The following is an 18,846-nucleotide window of genomic DNA, read 5'->3' on the forward strand; positions in this document are numbered from 1 at the left end:
CAACGATGGTGGTTCCCACTAGTTGATCATATTCCAGGGGCCGCCTGGTGCAACGTGAGAGGGCTGGTTCAGGCCGGTTCAGGCTAATGGACTGAAGAGCAACGAGGGGTCAAATAAGTGGAAGGGCTGAATGCAGTCAAAGAGCAGGTAGGATCCATATTTTTAAAAAAGGACTTTAAACCACCTCTGCTCCGAAGCTGATTTCTTAACTCTCTTGATCACGTTAGAAAGGCGTGTTAATTTAAATTTCCCCCGTCCTCACCATTCCGGGGGCCTGGAGTAAAGCAAATGAGGTCACAGTAATAGTAATAACACAAATTCTACTATTTCAGTGAGTCCGATGTCTGGCCTAAGGTATCCATCTCCCTGAACACTCTTCCTCAAGAATTTCGGGGGGACCCAGAGCTACCTAGACTATGGCTCTTTCCTGGTTCTGTGGCTGATGCTTTTCTTCTGCACACCCTGGTCCCCCGGGCAGCCTCTGACAGGCTTCTAGCAAAAACAGGCACAGAGCTAGGTTGCAAATCCCCCATTCCTTGGTAAAACCACAGTGTTTGGAATTTTTACTTTAAAAATGTATTCTAGGGGCACCTGGGTGGCTCAGTGGGTTAAGCCTCTGCTTTCGGCTCAGGTCATGATCCAGCCCCACATGGCGGGGAACCTGCTTGGCGGGGAACCTGCTTTCCCCTCTCTCTCTCTGCCTGCCTCTCTGCCTACTTGTGATCTCTGTCAAATAAATAAAATCTTTTAAAAAATTTTTAAAAATGTATTCTAACTACATTTTCATGCAGAAGTTAAGGTACATTCTACAAATCAGTGCATAATATATATTTATTAACTTATTCAATAAATGTTTGCTAAGTTCCCTCCATCAGTGAGGCATAGAGACGGGTTTAGGAAATGAAAGACCGAGTCCCTTCACTCAAGGAACACACACCACTCCAGTCAGGAAAGCAGGCAAATAAACAGTAAATTGCTATAGTGTAAGTTGTGCCTTTTTTGTTTCTCTGTTTGCGTGGTGTGTGTGTGTGTGTGTGTGTGTGTGTATGTGTGTGTTTGTGTGTGTGTGTATACCCATCTTCTTTTACAAAGAATTTAATACCCTAGGCAGGGTGGCAAATGTTCAGATTTATTCTAGGGGCAGAGAGGAAGGGGACTAAACTCTGATTAAGGGTGGTCAAGGAAGATTTTTCTCTGTGAGGTTATCACATTTAGTGCGGCCTGAAATTCTAAATACTGCCTTCATGTCTTTGAGACTGGCAAGGCCCTAGAGGCTTAGCTGTGAGCTCCCTGCTCTTGGCAGATATGCCCCCGACCTGGTGGGAAAGGCTCACCCCACTCGCCTCCAGCTAGTTCCTCTATCAGCTGGAATAGCTACAACCAATTCTGTCCTCCACGTAATCCCACACATTAAGGGGTTTTAATCAGACATTTCACAAAGATCACTCTGGTACTCTGTGGCCAGTTGGATTCAAAGTAGGGCAAGAAGAAAGGGCGGGCAGCCAGTGAGAGAGCCATGAAGGAGAGCCAGGCAGGAAGCAATGAGGGCTGAGGCCCAAGCGCTGACACCGAGTCAGGTTCTGTAGGTACAAAGACTAGACGCCACTCAAGTCAATGGCCAATGGCCGACAGGATGCAGTTAACAGGGATAAGGGAGAGGGAAGAATCAAAAATGCTTCCTGGACTTGGGTAGCCAGGTGCAAGCTGTTGTCTTTCACTGAGCTAGGGAAGAATTCAATTCTGGGCATACTGATTCTGAGAAGTTTGTGGAACATCCAAGCACTGTCTAGTGGATGGTCTGTATGTGGGCCTTAGAACAGGTTGGAGATACAGGCTTGAGTGTACAAAGGAGATAGTGATGCCTGAGCTCTCATTTCAGTCAAGAATAATGTACAGAGAAAAAAAGTCCCAAAGTAAAGCATGTCAACATTTAAAAGGCGAGTGGAAGAAGACATGTTTACATAGGAAACTGAGAAGGGAGCAGGGGTATCAGGAGAATGTTGTTCTAGAAGTCAGGCTAGAAAACGATTTAAGGTGTTTTTATGTGTAGGGAGATGATGAAGCTGCGGGATTCGGGGAATAATTATTAGAGGGAAGTTCATGAAGAGGCCAAAGCAAAGCGATCCAGAGGAAAGATAGAGAAGTTAATGCTTAATAAGCAGGATGGTCATCACTTCCAATGAAATAGATGAAGACAAAAAGGATACAAATAAATTTGTAAGTATAAATAGCTTAGTGTTTTCTTCATTGTGAAATAAGAATTCCAGATAAATTGCCTACCACTGAATGGAACAAAACTGGAAAACAGTGCTCCTCATTTAGTTAACCAGCAGGCTGAAGATGGAGGCAAAGAATTCTAGCAACTTAAGAGTTTTCATTTATGTGGAAATGTAGTTTGATAGACATAAAAAAGGAACATAATCTGAGAAGCACTTAGAAGTTATAGTGATAGGTCTATAAACAAGACTATGTGAAACCAGCTAATAAACTCAAACCTACTTTAGGATAAAAGAAACTGCAAGACATGTAAAAACCCAAATTACATGAATAAGCTGTGAAACAGAATTACAGTGTTAATTCTTAAGCAAAATAATATTTCACCAAATAATACATGGGTGCAGTTTTGTTAAAATGCGTTTGTCACACCTACTAACAGTGCTTTGATTACAAGTGATGCTTACAGTTGGATTTCAAATGTGATGCTGCAATCAAAATAAACATCCAAGACAAATTGATAAGCCCAAGTTCATCTTGGTTTTTTTATTAACCATAAGTTAAATCTGGGAGTTCATTGCTAGAAATGTACACCCAGAGTTCTCCCAAGATCAGACAGTTCTCATCATCTGAATATCTTTTTAAAACAAAATGAAGCATTTTCTGAGGACAATTTATTATTTCAAAAACAAGAATAAAGTAAATAGTTATGATACATTTAGTATAAATTTAACACATACACTGTGTTACAGAGCATGTCATAAGAATAAACCATAAATTATCAACCCAGATAAAAATGAATTCTGAATATGCAGGCATACAATTGCAGAAGATTCTACACACACACACACACACACACTCACACACACATATATATGTGCTCTGAAACTTAGTAAGTCATTTATTTTGATTTGTGATATTAAGTTCTTTAGTTCCTAATATTTACTATTTAAGGAAGCACTTTTTTTTTTAAAGAGGCGGAGAGACAGGCAGAGAGAGAAGAGGAAGCAGGCTCCCTGCTGAGCAGAGAGCCATATGTGGGGCTTGATCCCAGGACCCTGGGATCATGACCTGAGCTGAAGGCAGAGGCTTTAACTCATTGAGCCACCCAGGTGCCCTAAGGAAGCATTTCTTTAAAATAAAATTTTGCTGATTTCCTAGAAATAACTTCTGCTGAAAAATATTTTAAATGTTGAAAAAAAGTGTCAGGGGGAAATCTTTGTAATTCTACTACTAAATCAAGCCCTTCTGAAAAGTATTTAACAGGCATCTCTTGAAATGCATAGGTAAATCCATATTCATGCACAATGAAATAGAACTGTAATCATACATATTTTGTATCTGCTTTTTAAACTTAATATTTTTAATACTGTGCCCTGAACATCTTCCCATGTTAGTAGCTATATATCTACATGATATTCTAATAGCTACATCATATTGTGCTGTACAAATACATCAGCTTTTAATCACTTAATTGATGAAAATCTGGGTCATTTCCAATATTTTACTATGATTAGCTAGGCTGCAGTGAAAGCCATCTTGACATATGCCTCTACAGACACGTCCATCTCATTAGGACAAATGCCTGTAGTGGAATTAATGGGTCAAAGGAGATCCACATTTTAAAATTAATACACCTTCTATCTGCTCCCCAGAAGAGAGGCAACTGTATACTTCCATCAATAGTCCATAAGTGTCCATTTCTTGAGTTACTAATGAGGGTGAACACCACTTTCCCTAAGTTTGCTGGCTGTATACATCTATTCTTGCAATGATTTTCCACTCATTTCCATGTCTCCTGTGGGGTGTTCATCATTTGCTAATTAATTTGAAGAATTTTTTCTTTTTTCTTTAGATTAGTAATCCTTATCTGTTACTACAGATCTTTTTTTAAATTTTATTCTATTTTCCTCTTTCTTTGATAGTTTGGGCTTCTGATTAATGATGTAAGGGGCTGTTCACCTCTCAAAAGATTATAAAAAAATGTTCTACCATGTTTTTGTTTTATATAATTTTATTTATATTTAAAATTTTGAACCATCTCAAAGTCTATTGATACTACATGTGAAGTAAGATTCTAGCTTATTATTTTTTCCCAAATGGGTAGCCAGGTCTCTTAGTAAGTAACTTTTTTCCCCACTTAAAAGCTGTATTTATGGGTGCCTAGGTGGCTTTGGTGGGTTAGGCCACTGCCTTCGGCCCAGGTCATGATCTCAGGGTCCTGGAATTGAGTCCTGTATTGGACTCTCTGCTCAGCAGGGAGCCTGCTTCCCCCTCTCTCTTTCTGTCTGCCTCTCTTCCTACTTGTGATCTCTGTCAAATAAATTAAAAAAAAAAAAAAAAAAAAAAAAAAACCTTAAAAGAAAAAAAAAAAAAGCTGTATTTGTCACCCCCAAAAGTGAGAAACATTTTTAGACTCTCTTTTGTTCCACTGATCTTGGACCAGTATTTTACTAACTCTAACTTAGGGGAAAAAATTTCGTATCTGTTGAGACTCGTTCCAAACTTTTTTTTCCCTCCCCTTTCTGAATTGTCTGACTACTTGCTTATCCCCACCTCTTCAAAGAAAAGCTTTAGAAACATTTTTTCAAGTTTCTAAAAAGTCTTATTGAAATTTTGGTATGAATTACTTTGAATTTTTGGAGTATGAGGGAAAAATCTATACATGAATGGGACCAAAAAAATCTTTGAGTATTATGTTATATTCCTCAGGAATTTTACAGTTCTCTTTTTAAGGGTCTTGTATGTTTTTTGTAAATTTGGTCACTTATATTTCACTGCTTTTTAAATTGGTAATAGTAGTACTTCTATTGTGAACAGACCATTTTTCCATTATATTTTCTGATTAACAGGTTTATATTAATCTTTATATATTTATTATGCAATTGGCTACCTTTCTGAACTTATTAGTAGTCTTTCCATTTGTTCTCTTGCCTTCTCCAGGTCTTGAATAATGTAACGTTAAGTGATTCTTCTGTATGCTCCCTTTCAATATCTGTATGTGTGACTTTTAAAAATTTTAAGGGCTATGTCATATTACCAGTAGTTTTCATTAATTTTGCATAGATCTAATAAAAACTGTCAGTAAATAAACTTAGCTCTTTGCGTTAGTTCAGGAAAATTTTAATTATTGCTTCTTTCATTTTTCTGTGTTCTTTGGGGGTAGCCCACATATAATTCAAAAATTGTATTTTCCTTTTTCTTTCTTTTGTTTGCCATACCTTAATTTTTTCTCTTTTCCTTCTTTTTTTTTTTTTTTTGAATGATCAAATTTACCCATATGACCTATAAAGTTTTCAGTAGTGTCAGTTATGCTGATTTGTCCTCCTATGGGAATTTGCTTTTGAAATTTCCTTTTATTTTTTTCCCCACGTTTCAGGATGCTCCCTTTTCATCCCTTCTCTTTAACTCAATTTATTCCTTCTTCATGGCTGATAAAAATGAAAGTAATTATTTAGACACTTCTTTGTACACACCAGAGCACTAAGTACTTCACAGACTTTAACTTGCTTACTTCCTACAAATGCTGTAACAGATATCACTCCCATGTTATGTGTGAGGAAACGGAAATTCTGGATGATGAGGTAATTTGCCCAGGACTCTGTGGCTGATCAGTAGGAGAGCCAGGTCTTCTGCCTCCATAACCCATGCTTTTAACAACCCTGTTTCCACAGATCCGTGGGCCTCCTCCCTGTTCACAGGGGAGTTCGGTTCCTTTCAGATCCATATCTGGAATGAGGTGCCTCCTAAGTACCTGTGTTAATTCCAGTGCCTGCTGGACAAAGGCAGGAGCATCTTCTGCTCCAATTCTTAATCGCTTAGCTAACTGCCACAGCCAAACATTCTTTGAACAAGTGTTACGCACTCTCAGCATTTGCTACAATCTAGGGATCCTCCACCTTCCATCCATGTGTAAGACTTCTTTGTGGTGACTGTATATCCAGGGGTACAAAGTGCCCCTCACTCCTGAACCTGCAGTTGTACCCAAATTGAAATCTGTAGTTTCCATCACGCAAGTGAAAGAAAGGGGCTGAGGAATACTGCCCGGGTGGGCAGTATTCAATTCTGGCTACCTCTGCCAGCAACAGGGATTTGATTTTCTAGATGGTGTAGCTTCTGTGCCCTGAGTTAGTGACTGAGTTGGGGCTTCTTCTTAACTTCTCTCCAGCTAGTCTGATCAATGAATCAAATGATGGGCACTGGAGTTAATACAAATCCCCACTGAATTTTGGCACAGGATTTTCTCTTTAGCTTGTAGTACTGTCACAATCTTTGTGGGTATTTTTGCATGAAGCCGGGAAAGGATAACCAGGGACTGCCAACCATGTTTGACAAGCATTTGTATCCCACAGTGGGTTTGAGATTTAGACTCACTCTTAAAGAGAATACATGGGCTGTCCCACCAATACCCGGCAGCCTGACTCTAGACCACAGTGAATCCAGATCCTTTTTTATAATTCCTAACATTTCTGGGCTCTTTTCTTAGATGTGGGAAATTCCCCAAATATGAGCTATTCCTTAATAGCTCATATTTTCCTATGGATTAGTAAAATCATCCTATGACAATTTTCAAATGATGTATTTTTTTTTTTTTTTTTTTAAATCACCATGCTAAAAATGGCAGTGTGGGAAAAATAATGAAGGTTTGAGCTGACGTGTTTTCCCATCTGCGAGATGTAGGTGAGGAGTCAGGCAGAGCCAGGTCAAAGTGACCCAACAGGTTTGGTTATTCTTGAATGTTATCCTGCACAGAAAAAATGCTCTTTACACTGTGAATTATGGAAGCCCCTTGGCACACATAGCCCCTTAACTCAGGAAAGCTAAGCTAAGGACATTATAAAATGTTACCACGCGCCAACCCCCACCCCCCACCCCCGTTTTCTGTCTTCAGAAGCTTGCATGTATTTTGTACTCCCAGGGCCAAAGCTACTCTGGATGGAGGCAGCTAACAAATACATCAAAAATATTAAACATGTAATTAGAAATCCCAGCCTGCACTAAATGCCCTTCATCTGTGTCTCTGTGTCACCTTCTTGTGATGATTGGTTTTATGTATCAACATAATATTGCCATGTTTCCTCTGGGTGTTTACAAAGAGTCACCGGGTGATTTTAGGTAGATTATCCTCAGTAACGCAGGTGGGCTTCACTCAATGGGCTGAAAGCATTCAGAATTAAAACTGAGGTTTCCCCAAGAAAGAATCCTGCAATATAGAAATCCTGCCAGCCCACCCTATAGATTCAGGCTTATCAGCCTCCATAACTATGAGAAAATTCCATAAATCTCTTTCTACATATATGTGTGTATGTGCATGTGTGTTTGTATGCATACAGGAGGCTACGAGCATATGGAGAAAAGCAAGAACAAAATTAACAATCAAAACTTCATTTCTTTGCACATGACATTGATGTCAAGATTTCTAAGAAATTATTCCTTTTTTAGTTTTGATAAGGACTTCCAGCACAGAACACTGTTAGAAATTAACCGTTAGGAATTATGTAAAAGAGATGTAAGGCAAGTACTATATCAAGACCAAATAGATAAACACAGGTTTTATTTTTTCTACAGAATTTACTGCAGGTCACCATGTAATGAAGACAAAAGCAGATCATTCTTCATGTGTCCAACTTGTTTACTAATTTAAATAAAAACATATGACTCCCATTACACAGATAATTCTAAATCTAGTTTGAAAATCACATCAATCAAGAAGTATCTGTCAGGAGACTATGTACCTACCTATCTTACTACACCAAAAGTAAGGCTGTTCTCTTCCCAGAATATATGGACAATGAGCAATCAGCCACCAACACAGTGGATGTACTGATATTTGGGGAAATGCTGGAAAGACTATTTGTTAAAAAACAAATTTCTCTAGACATTATCTTGCCCTTGCAAGAGACTTGCAGATCCAGATGAGAGACGTTTAGAAAAGGGGTCTTATTTAGTCCAGAAAATCTTCAGAGTATGATACAGTTCTGAGCTAACCAGATACTAAAGAACCTTCATAAGAACAAGCAGGCTTGGAAACCTCACGGCCTCATTTTGAATTAACTTGCTTTTGTCAAACGTGTGGAATTAATGATCAAGTACCAGGCATTTCTGTAATGTCCCCAATGCCAAATGACTACTGACATTCTACTTCCTACTATAATGACTTCTTGATTCAAGGCAGGTGGCAGGCGTAAAGAATATTGTGAGCTGTAAAATAAATTGTACTCCAATGACCACATCTCTAAAGATAAATCTTGTTTTTTAACATGAGAAACTCACTGAAATCCAACAAATGCTGATTAGAGCAAAGGTAGTGTGAGTAAAACTGGGGCAGGAACCCTCTAACTACATTAGGAAGACATGAAAGAATTAGTCATTCTAAGAGAAGAATCATTTTCCCACTAGTTCCACTGTTATGGATGATATTTTTGTGAGCCTGGGCCACCTTCTCCAGCGAATACTGAGAACCTATTACAGGTTTCAACCAACCAATTTCCATTCCAGCTTGAAGGGCCGCTGCAAATTGCCTGAACTCCTCCTACATGTAGAAGAACAGATGAATTAATTTTCAGAAGGATTAAAAATTTTCAGATTCTAAGAGTCAGAACATAAACAGTTCCTTACGAATATGTGGCTTTTGTCATTTGTCCAGAACTACAGACAAAGTTTTCTACAGACTAAATATAAGTACAATTTGCCTGAGGCAGGGTCAGTTTACAAAAACCCTATTGTCCTGAAGTAATTACTAATAGTATCTCCTTTCTCTCTCAAAAGTGTCTTGCCTTGGAAAATAAATTACATCTCCCCCCACCCCCACCCCAGTTATCTTGTAGTGACTAATCCTTAACATACCCACCCAGTCAGATAATTAAGTTCAACATCTACTGGAACTTACAGTCTGCTTGAGTAAGCAAACTGTATCAATGTTTAAGTTATCAAAATCAGAGTCACTTCTTTTCCTACCTTGGTTGATGAATACAGAGCAACTCCAATTATACTAGATTCCTTTGCCATGGTGTCCCGTGGGTTTATTTCAATAGGACCTCTGCTGCCAACAACCTAGTAAGAAAAACAACTTGTCTATAGTTAAAGATCACTGAAAAATAGTACTGAATTATGGTAAAGCCTCAAAGTGGTAAAAAAAAAAAATACTTACTATTACTCGTCCTCCATATGACAGAAGATTCAAATCATTGCTAAGATTTACATTAGCTAACATTTCAATGATCACATCAATTCCTTTTTCACCAACAGATTTCTATGTAATAAATAAGAATGCAGAGTAAGGTAAGAGAACAAGTAAAAAAAACTGTAGAACAGTTATCACAGTCCCATATATTATAGAAATATGTTTCAAAAGACATAAAATGCTACATTTTTAAGACTAATAACACTAATTTTTAAATGATCTAATTATATAGTGTTGATGTAATTCCAAGGGACCAGTCACAACATCTAAAGTGATAAAGATCTATACTAAATAAATTTCAAGTGCTTTGACTCAACTTGACTATAAAATACTTTTCCTCAGTTGAAAATCTTCTGTTTTCAAAACGTATTTTTTTTTTAAAGATTTTATTTATTTATTTGACAGAGAGAGATCACAAGTAGGCAGAGAAAGAGACAGAGAGGGAAGCAGGCCCCCTGCTGAGCAGTGAGCCCGGGATGCGGAACTCGATCCCAGGACCCTGAGATCATGACCTGAGCTGAAGGCAAAGGCTTAACCCACTGAGCCACCCAGGTGCCTCTCAAAAGGTATTTTCACAGAGAAGCAAACAACAAGTATCAAATCCCAAAAAGGCTTCCACTTTTGTTAAAAAACAAAAGACAAAAGAAGGAAATCATTGGCTATCTGGTGTTGCAGTATTTTCTTTGTGTGCATTTAGTTTTGTTCCAAGTGATTTATAATCAGCCTGCCATACTACTCCTTTTCTTTTGGGTTTTCAGAGATGTTGGTTTGCAACATCCAAAACTGGCTCTTCTCTTAAATAAGTTATACATATATACCTTATACTCATTTTATTTAACCAAAAAAAAAAAAAAAAAAAAAAAAAGAATACCAGTGCCAGGAATTGTTAAGTAAGTACTGGGGATTCAAAGATGGACACAGAGAACTCAAAACAAAGCTAGGGAGAAAGATGGAAACATACTGCAGTCAAGGCTGTGATGGGAAGAGCTAAGTGCTGCGACAATGGAAATAAACTATAGGTTATAGAGAAAAACAAAGCTGTAAGTCTGATCACCTGTAACGATCAGAGGAAGTTCCACAGAGATGAGGTCCTAGGCCCTGAGGAATGAACAGGAGTTCCTTAAGGAAAAAGGAAGGAAGAGGAGCCAGCAGATAATACGCCTGAGGCAGAATAAAGAGAAAACAGAAAAGCTATGGCCTAAGAGTCCAAGTCAGGATTAGAAAGTATCCCAGGGGAGCTGGGGCATGTGTTTCGGAAGGCGGGTAGGGGGAGAGGAAGAGGTAGAGAGGCGACTATCAACTGCTATGGGCTGGGAACATGCATCAAATGCCATGTTAAAGGGTGTAGACTTTGGGGGAGGGCAGGTGTTCATTAATTAATTTTTGTGCCAGACACTGTTTTAGACACTGAAGGTGCAGCAGGGAACAAGAAAGACAAAAATTCCTACCCTCATGGAGCTTCCATTTTAGGTATTTCTGGAGATTTTTTTTTTTTTTTTTTTTTTTAAAGGAGAACCAAATAATTTAGGAAACTGTGAAGACAGAAGGGACTACTAGGTCACTTACAAATAACAGACAAGCTGGAGAAGAAGATGAGGACTAAACTAAGTCATAGCAGAGACGAGAACGAAGAGGGAGACATATTTGAAAGGCATGTCAGTGTGGAAACTGATAGACGGAGGTGATCGACCTGACAGGTAGGAAGGAGAATAGCGATTAAAAGATAGGAATAGGGGCACCTGGGTGGCTCAGTGGGTTAAGCCTCTGCCTTCAGCTCAGGTCATGATCTCAGGGTTCTGGGATCGAGTCCTGCATCAGGCTCTCTGCTCGGCACGGAGCCTGCTTCCTTCCCTCTCTCTCTCTCTGCCTACTTGTGATCTCTCTCTCTGTCAAATAAATAAAATCTTTAAAAAAAAAAAAAAAAAGAAATGTGGGTCTGTCTCAGATGAAGAGACCAGTGGCCACATCTAGCAGGCTGATGGCATGAAGGAAGGGAATGCAGGCCAGAAACAGTGCTGGAAATCAGCAGGATGTGGGCACAAACAGAAGCCATGGGTATAGGTGAGACTCATCAGAGGAAGGTCTCGCACCACGGAAGACACGAGACCAATGGTAAAAGCTAAGGAACAGCAACATTTAAGTATTATGAGGAGGAAGAGGACTGCAAATGAAGTCAGGGAAGTAAGAAGAGAACCAACTTCCAGGAGATGTGGTCAGGGTCAGCTGCTGCCAAAAAAATCACACAGAATGAGGCCAGGTCAAAAGCAGCAGATGGATAATTAAGAGCTCACCAGTGACCTCTGACAAGCAAAATGCAGTAGAAGGTGATGGGAGGTAAGGAAGTAAAAAGAGTAAGTACTCACTGCTTTTTCAAGAAGTGTTGGTGGTAGAGGGGGTGAAGGGTGTGGAAAAAGGGTAAGGGAATGATCCAGAGAATGAGAGAGACTTAAGCAGAAGGACATAGTAGACGAGAAAGAAGCCATAAGACTTCAGGGTCTTAAAGTTATATGTCTGCAAAACAAAAATATATTCTTAAAATAATGGGCCATTTTTCATTTTTGTAAATACTCTTGGATGATGGTATCAGGAGTGAATATTCAATTAATTCTAGGTTTCCTAGACATACACAAAGGAGTAGCTTTACTCAGTTTTTTGGCAAGATGATTTAGTGCTAATAAATATACTCTCCCTTGTATCTTCCTCCATTTGTAATGGCTGAGGTTACACAGTAATCAGTACCTGGAAAATTTTAAGTCTCAACAAGTAATTTGAGGTTTAGCAAAGTAATCAGTGTTTAGTAAATTGCTACTAGAGTGCAAACAGAGAACTTCAGAATCTGCTTGAGTTCTGCTATAACAATGGACTATATGCAGCAACTAACTAAAGCCTAACTCCCTGCTCTGGATGAGGGAAATGGTTATTCATTCCTCCTTGGCATCCAATTAAAAAATCAACTTTTTTCCCTAGGCTACACAAAGCCCGTTTGTAATCTCTAGGTACCTCACCTTCCAATGAAAAATTATACCAAAAGAAATTAGGTTGGGAAAATCTCATGGTTGCCAGAGGCAGGGGATTGGAAGTGGGTGAAATGGTGAATATGGTCAAAAAGGTAGAAACTTCCAGTTAAAAAAAAAAAAAAGTCATGGGGATGTAAAGTATAGCCTGGTGACCATAGTTAGTTAATAAGACTGTATCACAGATCTAAAAGTTGCAAAGAGTAGATCTTGAAAGTTCTTAGAAGAAAAAAACTTTTGTAACAATGTATGGTGTTGGATGTTAATGAACTTATTGTACTGATCATTTCACAGTACCTACAAATATAAAAAAAGGGGGGGGCACCTGGGTGGTGCAGTCTGACTCTTGGGTTTCAACTCAGGTCATGATCTCAGAGTTATGAGATAGAGTTGCATCCCCAGCTCCATGCTCAGCATGGAGTCTGCTTGAGTATCTCTGTCCCTCTCCCTCTGCTCCTTCCTTCTGCCTCCCTCTGCCACACACACTCTATCTCTAAACAGATGAGTGGATAAAGAAGAGGTGGTATATATCTACAATGGAATATTACTCAGCCATCAAAAATGCAATCTTGCTATTTGCAACAATGTAGATGGAGCTAGAGAACATCATGCTCAGTGAAAAAAGTCAGTCAGAGAAAGGCAATGATCATATGATCTCACTCATATGTAGAATTTAAGAAACAAAACATAGGATCATAGCGGAAGAAAGGAAAAAAAAAATGAAACAAGACGAAACCAGAGAGGGAGACAAAACAGAAGAGATCCCTTCCTAATCATAGGAAACAAACTGAGGGTTGTTGGAGGGTGAGGGGTGGAGAATGGGGTAACTGGGTGACGGACATTAAGGAGGGCACGTGTGTACTGAGCACGGGGCATTATAAAATACTGATGAATCACAGACTTGTACCTCTGAAACCAATAATATGCTATATGGTAACTGAATTTAAATGATTAAAACAAAACAAAATAAAAAAATCTAAAAAAAGAAAAGAACACCTCAGGGCTCTAAATACAAAGCTGTGACTTTACTTAAAATGTGACTGCACTTAAGAGTACCAATTTTGATAGCTGTAAGACTCTGGAAAGGGTAGGTTTTATTTGATAAACATAAACAAGACAGATGAGAGTAAAGGTCTGAAAATTAGACACCTCTGCTTTTTAATTTACTAAAGCTGTGAAACACACATAGGCATTAAAAAAAGAGCAAACAACTTTAAGAGAGTGGCTGTTTAGAAAAGAGCTCACACAAAAAAGTCAGTCTCTCAAGAAATAAAATCTATTTTTATAAAACTGTAGAGTTATTTTACCTTAATTTTTTCAATATAATTAGGTTCTCTGTGATTGAACACTTCATGGGCTCCATTTTGCAAAACAATGTTTTGTCCTTCCTCAGTACCAGCTGTGCCCAAAACCTTTAAGCCGTAAGCTCTGGCAATTTGGCATGCTGCTAGTCCAACCTGAAAAACAAAATATAAACACCTAGTTTTGGATTCTTGGCATCCCTACAAATATTTATTAAATATATGTAATAAACTTAAGGTTCTTCTAGGTCCTACCCTATCCTTAAAGAATTCCGAGTCTATGACAAGGTCTGAAGAAAGAAGAACAACAATAACTAACTTTTATTGAGTATTTATAATGTGTCAGGTACCACAGAATGCTTTATTTTATCCTTATCCGTTGCTTTATTTTATCCTCACAATAAGCCTGGGAGGTAGATATTATTATTGTCCATATTCCACAGATGAGAAAACTGGAGCTCATAAAATGTAAGTAACCTGACCAGGTCACAGAGATGGGAACAGGGCCAAATCACAGAGCTGGACCAATTCAGTCTGCAGAGCTTGAGTTTTTAACCACTGTATAAAATGCTTACTCAGCACCTACTTTGTGCAAAAGGTAAGGGGTTTAAAGTCATTCAAAACTTGATCCCTGACTTCATACTTAAACAATACATATAAAATGCTAAATGACAAATGTGACATCATTTAAGTAGAAGAGATAGGTATATGAGCAAATTCATTCATTCATCCATATGATGACCATTTATTGTTTACTATATGCTAGACATGATACTTCATGCAAGAAACTTATATTCTGAGAAAGGAGGAAAATAATAAACACACAAATTAATGAATAAAATAAATTTAGCTATGAAAAAGTGCTATAAAAAAAACTAGCGTATTGGAGATAGGCAGAGGGATTAGTGAGGTCACCAAGAAAGGCAACTCTGAAGAGATGAGACCTAAGTCAAGTGAGGGACAAGCCGTGTGAAGATGTGGAAAGCCTGGTGGAGAATGTTGTAGGCAGAATGGTCCTGGATCACCTGGTGACATGGGAATATCCTGGACAGAAAGAGGGTCAACGTGGCTTGAGGGTAGGGCACATGGGAGGCAGTGCAAGATGTGGCCAGTGGAGCATGCATTCCCTTTGCAAATGCTGAGCCGCATTTGCTCACTTAACTGAGGATATGCAATAATTAGCTGAATATGCATGTGGACTTGGGAGCATCCAGAGTTGGAAATTTAAATTTGAGATTCATCACTTATAGATGGTATTTAAAGCCACGGACTGCATGAAATCACTAGATCACAATATAAATGTGCTTAGGATAAAGGAGAAATAAAACCATATAAGGAATATAAACAAAAGCAGCTTTTTTTTAATTTGCAGGACTAGGAAACCTATGTTTGGTTACAGGCCACGTGAATGGTACAGATAAGTGTCACATACGTTTACAGCAGGGCTTCTCAAATTTAGCACTACTGACATTTGGGGCGGGACAATTCTGTGTTGCAGGGGCTAGCCTAGGCTTTGAAGGATGTTTAGCAGCATGTCTGGTTTCTATCCACTAGACACCACAGCCCCTCTACCCAGTGACAACCGAAAATATCCCCAGACGCTGCCCCAAATGTTCAAGGGGGAGATGGGATGATGCCAAACCACCCTCAGTGATAACCAGTGATTCAGAGGAAGGTGAAACCATTACGGATTGGGAATGACAGAAAAGAATTAAGATGAAAAATGATGATAGAAACTGATTAAAACTATAACAGAATCACAGACTCCCAGGCCTGAAATAGACTGTAAAGATTGTGCGGCATATGGGAGTGTCGAGTCTGAACTCAGTTGGGTTTTGGCAGGGATCTGTTTGATTTAACCAAAACAAACAAACAAACCCTGGGACTCACGGTCTCATGAGTCAGAGAGACATTCAATTCCATGAAATACAATATAGTACGGATTTAGCACTATTGATTTTTGCTACTTTAAATTAAAAAAAAAAAAAAAACCACAGGCCTCTAATAAAACTGTATCTGAACTAAAGAGTTAATGTAAATATAACTCCTTCTGCTCTACTCTAAAGAGGCATTTAAGAGCTGTTCTGAAGGTACTGTTTATGCTCTTCTTGTCAACAATTATACCAGCAACAGTACTTCAACAGATTATGTACCATTATGTGTCAACTATTTTTCTTCTATTTACTTTGCTGACACTAAAATAGGGCACTCCCTATCTGGATAACAGCTGTGTTCATCAATTCCACACCATTTTAAATACACAACATAATCCCAGAGGAATTTGAATTAAATGAGGACAGAAAGTACAAACGGAAGCAAGACAAAACCCAGTACTATTTCCCTCTGGTAGGGCAGGGAGGATCAGAAGCGCTTCTCACACCAGGCCGCCAGCCTATCCCTGCTAGCCAAGGATTTAACAAACTCAGGCAGCTCAGAGAACAGTGTGGATTTTGCCTTAAAAAAAAAAAAAATTTTTTTTTAAAACCATGGTGAAGTGACTGGGCTTTTTACACGAGGGTAAAGGGAATAAAAAGATTTTCTTTAAATTCTTCTCTCCTCTTCCTATGAAACCTCTCCCTTTTATAGAGAGCACCAGGTTACTTCTCTGAAAGCCAAAGCAATTTAAATAAATGCAAGTATGACAGATCCTTTAGTTATTTTGGGTTAAATTTAATTTAACCCCAAAATAGCCTCTTTGGTGAAGCTAAGCAATGGGAATTTTTGACAAGGTATATCTGTCATATTTTCTCAAGGCCCCAAAAGACAATCTTAGTCTTTTTAGTAAACACTCTGATCTGTGAAATCCTTCAGAACGGATCTGAGGTAGACAGGAGGCTAAGTGTGGAACCTTGTGCTTCATCTATTTAAAGTAACAGAAACACAATAGGCTGAACGCTCAGTACTACCTGGCCACCTTTAGAGATAATTTCACATTTTCAGGATGCCATTCATTACTCCTGGAACAATGTGTCATTTAACAAGCTACTCCTTTTGACTACTCTGAGGAATACACAATGCTCTGAAAGGGTTAACCAGCTTCCTCAAGGTGAGCCATCCAGCCCCAGGCCCTGTATTTAAAAAAAAAATGTGAAATCTCATCTCCAAAATTTCTAAAGCCTCTACATGCAGGATAGAGGTCATGTGGATTTCTTGTTAAATTCCAACCTCAGAGCTCTAACTTTTCCTCTAAGCTCCTCAGAGGCAGATTGACAGCTGGTTTCTTGAAGAAGCTTCTGACAGCCCTGTGTTGGGTTATTTCACTGAAGAGCTTATTTTAAAGTTCTCAGTTCCCTCCCCCACCCACATTAGCATTTTAAGCCATGGGTTGTAGTGTTAAGGACACAGCTGTACACCGTGCATTCCATGAATGTCATCAAAGCACAGCAGGTGAACAGTGGAAGGGAGATAGACGGGTCTGAGAATTCACCGTGTGGCTTTGTCGTGCTGTCTGGGGCAACATAGGTAAAGCTTTAATGAGCCTTAGTTTCCTTATCTAAGGGAATATGGAATTAATATTAACTTTAAACAACTATTTAAAATTCTAAATAAATACTCTTATAACATATGCTACTTGAAGGCAAAAACAAAGCTAGTTTATTTTGGTCTGCACCTGACACCGGTGGAAAACCTAACACAGACATTTTTAATGGGGTGATCTGTTGAAGGTTTTAACAGAGAAATGCTAAACTAATGACAAGGAATCACCTTCAGAAGACAGCATTTTAAGAAGCTTTACTACAGAGAGGAGTCTCTTTATTGACTACAAATACTGACTATATTTATTAACTTGGCTTTTAAAAATGGCTGAAAAGAAATATAATGTAAAACCTACACAAATAAGCTCCTTTAAACATAAACTTAAAAATAAACAAATACTTACTCCTCCACTAGCCCCATGAACCAGAACACTTTCTCCAGCTTTCACACGGGCACTGCGAAACAAGACAAGGGTTCATCACCTCACTTTGAAGATAATGAAGCGCAGGTGTTTGTCATTCTTAAGGAAATTCCACCCTCAGTTCAACTAACACTTCCCCAAACAAGAAACTCATTTTGTTCTACAGCCCAAAATATTCTCCAATCTTCACAGTATCAAATGAGGGTCCTTCAGACACAGACAAAGGAAAACATGAAATTCATTTGTTCATTCAACAAACATTTAATAGGAACCTATTATGTTCTATGAACAGTGCTGGATGCTGGTAGCACATGGGGTGCTACCTTCCCTCTGGGAGGCTACAGTCTTTGGAGGCACGTGAAGTGAAAGAGCTAAACCTAGAGGACCTGGAATCTCTTATTCATTCCCACAGAAAGTGTCTCAAAAGAGGATTATGGGAAAATAAAAAAAAAAGAGGATTATGATAACCACAGTCTTGATACTGTGACCCAGGGTAATGCCCAAGGAAACACAGAAGTTAGGTGATTTAAGAAACCATTTTTTCTTCTCCATGCCTTTGAACATCAGGTTGCACAGCTTCTAAGCCCAGGTTTCAGAGAGCAATGCTGAATCCGCAGTGGTACGACCGTAAGAAATATGATCAATCCTGTCACACCAAAAAATGTCTAGATCTTTCAGTGAAATGACATACTCTTTCCACTTCCGGTTCATTATACTGAAAAATAAGGCACACGCAGCAAGACAGTTAGGGGATGCTTTATTACTCTGGATGGACAAGTGCTAATGTCCCAATCCAGCAGCTGTTCTGTGATCCAGATCTGATTCTCAGGGAGAATCTCTTACTTCCTAGAAAAATAGGGGGTGGCCACAGTGGACAGACATTCTGTTCAGTCTGGGACTAACAACACAATGACCCCGGGTCGTGCTCAAGGCTGTGTACCAACAGCTGACAAACAGCAATTATGAGCAGTAAATGAAACTTCTTACAGTTCTCTTGTTTAGAAATAAGGGGACCGAGGGCAGTGAGTCTGAAATGATAAACTAAGATAACTATTATCTTTGACATTTTAAAAAGTAAAATATAAATGTGAGGGAGTAGGATTACCAATACCATACTGTAGTATTGGTACATCTAATTGTACACTAAGGGTACATCCTCCTACCACAGGACCTGGGGAGGATGGTGAAAAAGCAAGCTAACCCTCTCCCAGATCTCACAGCTAGGATCCTTCTACC

At 38.8% G+C, this 18,846-nt stretch overlaps 1 protein-coding gene across 2 annotated transcripts in view; it reads right to left on the reverse strand.

Annotated features, from left to right (window-relative positions):
• Window positions 1-7,740: 7,740 nt before the first annotated feature.
• CRYZ (crystallin zeta) overlaps window positions 7,741-18,846 on the reverse strand; it is a 28,586-nt gene continuing 17,480 nt past the window's right edge. For both annotated transcript variants that reach the window (XM_059135978.1, XM_059135977.1), the window contains 5 exons: window positions 17,593-17,644; window positions 13,719-13,868; window positions 9,365-9,466; window positions 9,172-9,267; window positions 7,741-8,746 (listed from right to left, as the gene is read on the reverse strand). In XM_059135978.1, the coding sequence (XP_058991961.1) occupies window positions 8,582-8,746; window positions 9,172-9,267; window positions 9,365-9,466; window positions 13,719-13,868; window positions 17,593-17,644 (565 nt within the window). In that variant the 3' untranslated portion in view covers window positions 7,741-8,581. The remainder of the gene's footprint in view (window positions 8,747-9,171; window positions 9,268-9,364; window positions 9,467-13,718; window positions 13,869-17,592; window positions 17,645-18,846) is intronic.

The sequence above is a fragment of the Mustela lutreola genome, chromosome 10, assembly GCF_030435805.1.
Source record: "Mustela lutreola isolate mMusLut2 chromosome 10, mMusLut2.pri, whole genome shotgun sequence".
Taxonomy (NCBI): Eukaryota; Metazoa; Chordata; class Mammalia; order Carnivora; family Mustelidae; genus Mustela; species Mustela lutreola.